We start from the raw sequence: 12054 nt of genomic DNA, 5'->3' as shown, positions 1-12054 counted from the left end.
TCCCTTTTTAGTTTTCTGAATGGCATGTTATTGTTGCTATTGTTCCATTCTATATCCTATGGAGTGACGGAACAATAGCATGATGTCACAGGTGTGGGTTAACTCTCTTCACGCGGGTGACGACTGCAGACGACATGTTTCAAAAAAAAATTTCAGAAATGGTAATTTTCATGACCATATTTGGAATAATCTTGAAAAATGCATTAAAATGAGTACAAACACGTCTAGTATTGGTGCAGTGGTTCCGAAGATAGCTCTTGATATTTGAGAAAATTTCAACTTTTTCTGTTTTAGCGCATGGCTAGCACGCAGAGCATTAAATAACAAAATGCATACATTCAACCGTAGTACTCTACAATATACACCAACAACGACACATAGGTCTGACCAAAAGCAAGCATACTGATCGCTTCATTTATGATTTTTCAAATAAAATTATTTACTGCATGAATAAGCAAATCCTCTTAGATGTATCAAATGGGAAACAGTTACATCTTTCAATTAACTTAGTCCATCTAGAACTTGAGCTCAAGTTCAAAAACTTAAGCACATTGGCTACTGTCCTGTTTTTGCCCTAGTGTGACCACAATTTGTACACGTTTTGCTCTGACCATGCTGACTGTACATGTACCTATCATATAATCCTTCCATAGACCTGTCTCTGTATAGTAGCTTCTTTTTATCAAAGTTCAAGTTTGTGATACCACTACTTTTCTTCAGTGTAATAGTCTGTTCAGACTTTGGAAGATCTACACTTGCACCCTGATTGTTGTCTATCGTATCTGTCTTGATAATAAACCCATTGGAGTTGACAAACACGTCATCCTCTATACGGAAAGCACCCACACTGTTTAATGGTATCAGATCTTGGCTGACCTCTTCGCCCATAATGACTGTGATATCACCCCCCTCAACTCTCACTTTGTTGACTACTGGTCGATGTAGTTTGGATCTCCATGACGGCTGTACATCATTCTCGTCATCAGGTTCTTCATATCGTACTCTGTACCATTGATCTTCATATTGAAAGAGTCTTGGTCCAAGTTTACAAGACTCTGGGCGCACACAGTTCTCTGTGAGTTTTGTTTGCCATGTATCATGGCCTGGGTAATATACTGATATTATACATTCATCATTCTTGCCAGATAAGTCGACATGTTGCTTGCAGTATGTGATGATGTTACCATGGTATTCAATGGCTGACACACAATGAAAGCTACGTGGAAGTGATGCAAGTTCCTGCCATTCTTCTTTAGCAAGATCAAACCGTTCCACATAACTTATAGGATCACCATTTTCATCCAACCCACCCAAAGCATATATGAAGCCATCCAGATGCACCAACTGTACTTCACATCGAGCATTCTTCATACATGGTAAAGATGTCCATGTACCTTGTTCATCATTGTACAGAAAAAAATCATCCAAACATTCTCTACAACACTGATATTCATTCTGGTCTTCCCATAGCCCCAGGTTTTGAAAATCTTCATCATAATGATAATTGTCAGTATAAGTTTGTTGAAAACCACCCACTGCATAGAGATTCCCATTGACCACTATCATCGATGGTAGATATTCAAAATCCATGCAGCTTAACTTGTCAAGAGAGTACCAACGCTTGTTCCTCTTGTCAAAGTAATGGAATTCAGTCAAAGTTGTACCTGGGTAACCAGCGGCAGACACTACTATAGGGGCCTGCAAAAACAAAGAAACGGTAATTACGCTTGTATTATAATATGTTCTGTTTGTTTTAATAATTTGTCTGATCTTGAGTACAGCCACTAGCCATCTTCTTGGACACTGGCATTTTTGTACACAGGGATAATTTCCGGAAGTTGGGCGCTGGTTCTAAAAATAAATCTGCAGTCCAACAAATTTCGTTCAAGTACAAATTGCAACGGAAAATGGCTGTAAAATTGAAGGCTCTTGTTTCTCCTTTTGCTTCATCAACAAATTGGTGTTGGAAATAATAGGTTACAACAGCTAATCCCAATAACTATGATGTTGGAACTGGTACGGATGCAACGAGAAGCAGGAGAGACTATGCAGCAAGACGAGGGCAACTTTGTGCTCCCCAGCAAGCACACAGCGTCTTACAGAAATGGTTTAAATGTCAGGTTATATAAAGGGTATAAAAACATTTTAATAACATTCATAAAAAAATATTTGAAAACGTGATGCAGAACATTCTAAAACTTATGTTATTTAACTGTTGATAAAATATTTTGCAAAAATGTTTGCCCAAAATATTTCACAATAAATATTCATGATCTTTATATAACTCAACATTTTTAAATGTTTTGAATAAACAATTTAAGAAAATTTTTTGTGTTTTATGTGTTATTTACCCTAGATACACACATATCAGTGAAGAAGAAAACATATTTTATGCCTTGCTTCATCTAGTTTTAGAGCAAAAACTGAATGAATGCCGATGGTTAATTTGTAGCGAGGTCAAATCTGGCAAAAAGGTCATGTTTACTGAGACTGTTACCTCGAGTGCGATCCACACGGGCATCGACCCTGATGGCTCTGGTCGGGTAAAGGATTTACCTCATGACTTTTTTCAGAGGTAAATCAGTCGGGTTAAGGTCAGGATAAGCTGCCCCTTTACTTGAGTTAAATGCCCCACATCTGAACATGGCTTTTGTTCAGTTGTATTGTCTTGTTTTTATGATGCAAATTTTATATCACTTCATATCAATCATGCAATAATTTGCAATTCCCGAGGCCCAAATTAATGTTTGTTTGTCCTCCACAGCTTTGAAAGGAGGTGCAGGCTGGCAGATTTTTTTATCCCCTACGGCTTTCACCAGTAGAAATTCAGCCGTATCAAAACCAAGGTCTCTCAGTGTGACCACGGTTTTGTTTGGGTCAATATCACTTCATGGCAAATGGATACAAATCCAGTGTATGCTGAGTATAGACTATGACATAGACTATGAAATTATAAAGTTGCATATTGAAGACACAAAATGTTTGTTTGTTTTTTCAACCATGAATGATCCTAGCATTTAGTTCCAGTACAGGGATACTCCAAATCCGGAAAAAAATTGATTTAAATTTTTTTTTTAAAAAAAAAAAAAAAAACAATATTGGGGCAGTCTAGATCTGACAAGCAGGTAGTCGAGGACAAATGAACACATTTTTTGCCCTATGTTGAGCCTTGATCAATGACCACTGTAACTTACGGTAATTGTGCTCCTTGTAGCAAAATGTTGTGGCATCTCTCTAGCGAGCTTAAATTTGGAATGCCCCAACTGTTTCCCTTCCTGCATCTCTTTGAGCATTTGGTCACACTCTTCAATGCTACGCATGTCATCATCCAATAACTCTTGGAGATCTTCCTCTGGTATTAGGCCAAGACGAACACTTCCCAAAAGGCTTACTGCATGCGTACACCTGCTATCCCAATCAAACTTCAGCCACTTAACAACCAACTCAAGAACCTGAAAAAAATAATATAATGACATTCATGACAATTAGTCTAATCCCCACAAAATCTAATCTCCATCAAAAAGCTCTAATTTTCTTATCAAGCATGTTAAGAAGTAGGGAGTAAAAGATCGGTATCCTTATGTTTAATTTTATCGTCCCCCTGTTTTTTATGTACTTGGGATACTTGATGCGCCATAACTCCCTCACACACGCACCCCCACACATAATATACACCCCACACCAACTGTAGACATTGTGTATTGCTACCCAGCCGTGGACACATGTATGGAGTTTTCATCGCCTAACCGTGGACTAAAACTAAAACTGCTGACTGATATTCTTTACTTGTATGGTCCGCAGTTTGAGCAAATATCACTTAAATGCATTTAGCATGCATTTGTGGTTTATTGCAGCAGTTTGAAACCACGGATGGACCTCTGTTGTAAAAATGTCCACGGTGGAAGATGAACAATATTGCGTGTGGCGGTAAACATGTATGAACACCCACACCCCTGGATATAGCTAACAACCGCAGATATCCACAGTTGCAGGTGGTTCCACGGATGGCATGCACTGTGCGTATCTGAATGTAGGTCCACAATTACAGAGGTATACACCCTACACATCCATCCCCCGTTTACACACACCTTCAGACAATTTTAAAGAATCAAGTCACTGGGATATCCAGCATTCAGAACTAACCTCCTTCTCGTTATCTTCATCTGCCAGATCTTGCAGCTCCAAGAAGTGCTTCAAGAATTCCCCACTTGCAGCTTCAAGGAATACGTCTGAAGTCTTCAATTCCTCAAAATGGCGGCACATTAACAACTGGCATTGCTTGGCCAGAAATTCCCCTTGACAACCAGGCAGTTGGGATATCTGATAGATATCTCCTATTGGGAATCGGATCTTATCTAATAATGAGAAAAGAAGAAACATTTTGGAACTGATAGTTTCTACTTTCAAAACTTAGATCTAAGGGATTGGATAGCAATGTTTGCACAGTATTTTTGACATCAACAGTCCTCAAAGTTAATATAAATCTAATGTTATGACTTAAAGTGTATGTAGCTTGGAAATTTCAGGTTTCTAAAGGTCTTTTGGGATAAAATAAAATGTATAATGTGATTATCGTCAAAAGGAAGGCTTTTCCTCCCAGTTACATACACTTAAATACACATCATTAGATTTATCAAGTTTACTTTGAGGACTGTTAATGAAAAATATAAAATTTGTATTATATTGCAATTTTTTTTTTTAAATCAATATTATTTGATATCAGAAGGACAATCCTCGTATTCAGAATGCAACTCGATATGTCTGATATGGTCATTTTCACGGTAAAGGGTGTAACTTTTGATTTTTAGGGTCAAAATTTCAAACCACTTAAATATGTTTCTGTTTACTGAAATCATGCATAGAAGCAACTTAAATTCCAGTAAAATAATGTTTCAAGGCTTAAACCTTTTGATTGCTGATAAAAAAATTGACATTTCCATAACATTTTGGTTAAAATCTAAGAAAAAATGTATTTTATATAAGCTCAGAAAATTATGACATGAAAGCTGGAATACATGTGAAATCCCATTCCAAAGTAAGTCAACAGATATAAGTTAAATTTTATACCATGTTTTGCTATGTTTGTAATTGCAGTTTTGAAAATTTTTAACATCAAGGGTCATTTGCAATGGAAATTTTCCAACCTTAAACATATTTTTTAAGTTTTAATTGGGTTCCTAAAATAATTTGAATGTCTAACTTCATGTACAGATACTACTTGATGAAAGGAACCTCCCAGCCAAGTTTCACAGAAATTGGAGTTATTTTTTAGAATTGGCAATTCAAGCGATTTATGTTTCGGAGGCTTCAGTTAACAACACAGGTGATCATAAAAGTAAAATATTTGGCTAACTACTACAAGTTGACATGAAAAATAGGTAAAAAATATCACAATTACCAATTTTCATGCTTTGCTTCTAAGTATTGAATTTCAGTTGTGACAAAAATTAAATTATCACAGCAAATCATTTTTCTTGTTTCGGAGGCTTCATGTTAACAATAGTAAAACATTGCAGAAGTAGTTTTTTTGAAAACAACACTGTTGGGATCATCTAAGCTGTTATTTTCTTGTGTGTATTGAATCAATGATTCTATGCGGCAGATATTGTAGATTTATAACATGGTAATTTTTTCACCCATTTGTTTTATATGGTGTTAATTTGCATGTGAAGCCTCCGAAACGGGCTTTCTTGGGTATCAGTATATTTTTCAAACATTAACCATAATATCAATTTTTTTTTAAATTTATGACATTCTGCGCATATCATGTAACAATTACAATGCAGATATCAATATGGAACACACCAATTTAGATATGCATAGATGATAATTAACCTTATTGTTGTTTCGGAGGCTTCATTTGTTTCGGAGGCTTCAATTGTTAACGGAAAGTTTGTATTGGGTCCCATTTTCAAACGGTGATATATATCTCCACGATTTAAAAACAAGTGACTTGAGGATCTACTTTGCTACATTTTGATAAATAGATTGGATGAGCTCTTTTATTTATATTTGCCCAAGCTTGCTGAACAGTTTGTTTCGGAGGCTTCAAAAAAGTTAACGGAAAAACGGCTCTTTGAAGTCAAGATTTTATAAAAATTTTAAAAGCTTGCAAATCGACTAATTTTTGTTACCCATTTCAAGTTAAGATATCAACTGTTATGAATCAATAAGAAGTGAAGAAATAACCAAGAATTATGAACCAAAACTATACCCACAAAGTTTGTTAACAATTGTTAACGGAAAATGAAGCCTCCGAAACGACAAATATCGAAGTCCGGTTCTCAAAAATACAGGGCTTTTCACAATTAAATCTAATGTGGCAGTGTTTACTGAACATATGACTGTACTTTCAGGATAAGAAAAATTATCCATGAACTAACTGAAGAAAACACAGGGTTTTACAAAAATGTCACTTTTTTTTAGTTTTTCAAAATGGCAATATTAGGTACATTTAAGCCTGCTAAAACTAAACGCAGTAACTCCCGAAGATGATTATGCTACCCAAGGTAGCTGCTAAGTAGATGACTTATGTGGCCAAAAATCATGGAATTCTGTGGCTTTATTAGAATACTACGGATCAAAATGTTAAAAATCCAAAGTTACACCCTTTACCGTGAATATGACCATATGCTCTCATGTCCCACAAAAAATACAGTGCAAATGTTGCTATCCAATTCCTTAAAAGCCTGAATGGTGTTAATTTGTTTTAGTTACATTCAACATGATGTATATGCTTCCATGATAGTGTAAAATCAATACCCATCAAACTAAAATCATTAAAAATTCAACTATTTCAGGCAGGAATTGTTCCCTCTAAAATCACTGGGGGGGGGCAACCATCACTCAGAAGACAGGTTACTCAGAAGGCCTACTATTCAGAAAACCCGTCAAATTCTAAATAGCGGGCTTGATTTTCATTTAAAACCAGAAGTCCCGCTAATCAGAAAACCCGTTAATCAGAAGGCCTGCTACTCAGAAAATTTTTTCTGTGTAGCGGGTATTTTCTGAGTAGCAGGCCTTCTGATTAACGGGCCCTTTGTTAGGGTTCGGGTTAGGGGTTAGGGTTAGGGTTGGATATAGCCCACTAGTCAGAAAAAAATTCTGAGTAGCGGGACTTTTACATAAAATTCAACAAAAAGCCCACTATTCAGAAAGTCTGTTATTCAGAAGGCCTGCTACTCAGAAAATTCTGACTAGCAGGCCTTCTGAATAATGGGTTTTCTGAATAGCAGGTCTTCTGAGTGACGGGCGCTGCACCCAAATCTCTTTGCTCCTTCCTATGCACTGGTAACAAAAGTAACAAGAAGAGTCTTTAAAAAAGACACAGTTCAGTGAGTTCACAGATCAGGTGTATAGTAATTTGTTTTAACTTTCCATTTTCATATCTAACATACTCTGCACTGATCTTACAATAAATTAGTGATTTGAGGCATAATGATACCTACATCTGGACTCTGGCTTATATAACTCGCCAGCAAGAAACTTGTTGAAATACAACCTTTCAAATCAATACACTATCATAGGCCTATTCAATATGTAGATAAAGCCTTGACCCAATAATTAGGCAAACAAAAATAGTTTGTTTGGTTGCCCTTCCAAGACAAAAATTTGGAGGGTCAGTAGGTTGATCCTTTTTCATGGGCTCAACATATTTTTTGGGGCCTTATTAGGGTTCCAATTAAGATATAGTATATATAATAGCTATTGAAGACGCAGGTATGGTTGCAATTGGATTTGAACTATTCATAATTATGATACCAGATAATTCACTTTCAGCCTAGTTTACAAATTGACCTGAAATGACATTTGGCCTCCGTATGTGACTTTGAACACTACCATTCCCATAGTACAGCTATGAGTATGACCCAAGCTTGGTTGCAATTGGATTAAATTTTGAACCATATTTTTAATTTTCAGCCTATTTTACAAGTTGACCTCCAATGACCTTTGACCTCAGTGAGTGACCTTGAACAACACCATTTACACCAGAGTTCCTATAGCTTATGGCCCAAATTTGGTTGCAATTGGATTTGAACTATCCATATGATACCAGATGTTTCAGCCTAGTTTACAGGTTGACCTGAAATGAAAAACCTTTGACCTCCATATGTGACCTTTGATACCACAAATACATCAATGTACCCATAGTGCAGCTATGACTGTGGCTATGACCCAAGTTTGGTTAAAATAGATTGTAACTGTTCATGAGACCGAAAGTTCAACCAAAAATGTCACACACATCCACACATACATACATGTATACTATTGAAAAGTATTACACTCCTGCCTTTACTTATCAGGTCACACAAAAATTGAAAATTTCAAGGAATTTTCAAGCAAATGTGAGTGGACGCGGCGAATCTGCCGTAAACTCGGCAAATTGTATTCTGAGTTGGTGTAAAATGTATGTGAAGGTCGTATTCATAGGTGTATCAATTCGTCGTGAAAAGTATCTTATCAAACACTGTTTAAAGGCTTAATGTACGATTTCCTTCAAATTTTAAATTTGTCATTATATACTCAAAATGCTGAAATAATACTAGTAATAATGATCGGGAATGGTTTCTGTCCATTTTGAGCTGAAATAACGAGGTAACGTGAAAGAAACACTGCTTGTTATTTTGGCCGTTTAACACGCAGTTCTATGGACGGACGTAAAGTCATAATTTCTTGAATTATGACTTTATGTCGAACTTTGCTCTGTTTACCTACAAACACAACAAATTTGGCTGATTCCATTTAGGTGCAAGTTGTGACATGTAAACATTACAAATATGCCAAAAAATCAGGTTTGAAAAAATTAACCAAATTCATATTATAAGATCGTACATTATGACTTTAAATCAATCAATAATACTACTGCTGAAGAGGATAATAAGCTTCTACCTATTTCTATAGAATAGTTCTTGTCTTTGTTTGCTTTGGCTAAATCCTCTTCAAGTGGTAGATAACAAAGCATTGTATTTTGTCTAGGTATGTATAATCAACAATGAACAATGAGAGGATATTTCTGAACCTCGTTGACTTGGGGATGATTTGAAATGACCGCCAATTATGACTGTTGGATATTTATTACCAGAAATGTAGAAAAAGAGACACATGTAGAACCGATAAAAAATACAATTTTGTCGAAGGCACAGAGTTCAACAAATCATAACCCCGCTTTTGGATATCGTTTGAAGTCAAATTATATACCGTTTCAAAGCTTATGGTATATACACGAAATAAAACAAAATTGACCAGGGCCGACTTTACGGCTGATTCGCCGCGTCCAGTCACAAATGTGAAGCATGCAAAATGACTGATAGTTCTTACCTGATTTTGTTATCCATTTATTAAGTTGTGTACAAATATATTCTTTGCAAATTTTGAGAGCATCGGTAAACTGCATGTAGCTTGCCATTGCAAGAATCTCATAGGCAGTCAATATTGACATCGTAAGCTTTCCTGTGTAAACATGCTCCAACAGGACCTCAAAGATCTCAGGCTTCCCATCAATGTTGACCTCATTTGCAGTTCCTTCACTGAATCCACTTGTAAACATGGCCAAGAAGTAGCTACTGCTGACAGCAAGAACAGCCTTATGTGCACTGAAGACTCTGCCACCTACATTGATAATGATATCACATAGCTGGTTCTGTTTACGTAGATCATTTAAAGCACAGGCCAGCTGATTGGTATAATCTAAAGCTGCTTCTGCTGGTACTGTTGTGTGTGCTGTGAGTGCCATCATGTACTCTAGAAGGAAACAACAAAGAAAAAACAATGATTAGTGAAGCCAAGTCAGTCTTCTAAATTTACACTGCTTTAAGTAGAGTCCGGAGTTTTCTGTTTTACGGAAATAAATTACGGAATCGGAGGTACAACACGGAAAACAACATTTTTGTATGACGTGACAAAAATTGTTTTAAAAAAGATAAGAGAAACAAATGTTAAAAACAATCTTGAGTTGTGTGTGTCAATTTTTATGATAAAAAATACTGTTTAATAATACCGAAATAAAGGTATATTACCAAGGCATGAAACATAGATTTACAAATTTTACAACACGGATTACAACACGGAAAATGGATTTTAGAAAACGGTAAACTTCTGACTCTAGCTTTAAGGGTATACGAGGTATTGTTGGTCGAAGCAGCCCAAAAAAATTCAATACATGGAAAGACAGGAGAACAAATTCCTGGATCCTCGACAAGATTGGTACAAGTCTAACCATCAGAAGCGGCATAATGGAGAGAAAGCTGTTAAAAGTACTTTGGCCATATTGTCAGGAAACATGGAGGTGTAGAAAACAGATTTTGCAAGGGGCTATGGAAGGCAAGCAAGGAAGAGGACGTCCACCAACATCTTGGACTAATGATGTGAAGCTGGTTTCTAACCAAGGAATGCAAGGTGCAACGCACTTGGCATCAGATCGAGTGAGATGGCGTACTCTTGTGAAGACCACAGCAGTGCTACACAGTGCCACCTGACACAGAGAGAGAGAGAGAATCAATATAAATTGAAAAATAACACTTTGGTGTTTTGCAAAAGTACTTTCTACAAATCATATACCTTGAAAACTTGCTTAATTTATTGTTGTTAATGAGTTATGTACGTTTTACAAAAGTGTTGTTGTTTCAGCCCTCTTTACAACATAACTCAAGAACCACAGGACCTACAAAAGTATATCTGTGATATTTGACTTCTACACGCTCGCTACGAATTGGGCAATGCAAATGTTGCTAAAGCTCACTACCATTCGCAAGATGCTACTAACTACATTTTATTTGGCTGCTTCGACCAACAATACATCGTCTACCCTTAATACATGTTACAATCATGACAATATCAACTCTAATCTAAACAAATAATAACTATGTTTCTCAGTTTTTGAATTTTGGTTGTTTTGCTTAAATTTATGACGAAACTATATGTGACCGTACACGACAAATGAGCCGTAAATTCCGCCCAGTCAATTTGGTTTTATTTCATGTTTCGAAAATATATATCATAAGCTTTTTAAGGGTATATCTACATGTTTCTACGGTTCTGTCTCTTTTCCCACATTGCTGGTAATAAATATCAAACAGTCATAATTGGCGGTCATTTCTAATCATCCCCAAGTCAACGAGGTTCACTAGGAATGTCCTCTCATTGTTAATTGTTGGTGTTGTTCAACATTTATTCAAAAATAATTCAGTTCTTTATTTTACGCTTAACATAAACGTAAATTTCTAAATATGATGTTTAAGGTGGTACTACACCCAGTGTATAAATTAAGAAAAAAAATCAGGTTATCCGGCGGATGACCAGGTCATGAAATCTGGTCATCCGCCAGAGTTTTTGGTAATCCGTATATATCCCCCAAAATTGGGATTTAATAAAATATCACAAATAAGTATATAAGTACTCAAAATAAAACAAATCAATACAAATCCAGTATGTGTCATAAGATTCTTGTAAAAGTCTCATCATCATCACAGGCGCCGCTATTGCGCCCACAAAGCCACATTATTAGGTTGGACTGAAAGGAGGCCACACAGCGCACACTTGAACCCTAACTAATTATGTGGGGATGTGGTGATTTGAAACTTCAAAGCTTTGAGGAGTACGAAGACTAGACAGAACTGGAAAGTAATGTGATTTTTCGTAAGCTTACTAAAATATCGGGACTAAATCATTTTTATACTGCATGAAGGTAAAAAAAGTGAATTTCTGGTTATCCGTTGGCAAATCTGGGTGTCAGGACTACCGGATTACCACTTAATTTGTACACTGACTACACCCCAGATAAATTTAGTGACAAATTTTGCATTTTTCTCAAAAAATAACTACACAATGGTAACAAACGTTATGTATATTATAGGGGCAAGGAATCCAATTACTTCACTGAAATTTCAGTGATTCAAGACAAGTGGTTCATTATATATGTTAAGAAGAGGTACATTCTAGTGGTACCTCTTTCCTTATCATAAATATTTGTACCGTACCGTTTGTATTGAGTCATTGAAATTCAACTGGATTCCTTGCCCATATAATATACATCTAACTTTTGTTACCAGTGTTTAT

General features: G+C 36.1%; 1 protein-coding gene across 1 annotated transcript in view; it reads right to left on the bottom strand.

Moving 5' to 3' along the window:
* Positions 1–324: 324 nt before the first annotated feature.
* The window catches only part of LOC140172402 (uncharacterized), a 30856-nt gene continuing 19126 nt past the window's right edge, over positions 325–12054 (bottom strand). The window contains exons 2-5 of the mRNA XM_072195550.1: positions 9319–9741; positions 4144–4355; positions 3195–3452; positions 325–1698 (exon numbers count right to left, since the gene is read on the bottom strand). Coding sequence (XP_072051651.1) covers positions 556–1698; positions 3195–3452; positions 4144–4355; positions 9319–9741 — 2036 coding nt within the window. The 3' untranslated portion in view covers positions 325–555. The remainder of the gene's footprint in view (positions 1699–3194; positions 3453–4143; positions 4356–9318; positions 9742–12054) is intronic.

The sequence above is a fragment of the Amphiura filiformis genome, chromosome 16 (genome assembly GCF_039555335.1).
Source record: "Amphiura filiformis chromosome 16, Afil_fr2py, whole genome shotgun sequence".
Lineage (NCBI taxonomy): Eukaryota > Metazoa > Echinodermata > Ophiuroidea > Amphilepidida > Amphiuridae > Amphiura > Amphiura filiformis.
Note: the sequence above shows the minus strand (reverse complement) of the source record. Positions and strands in the feature narration are given on the sequence as shown.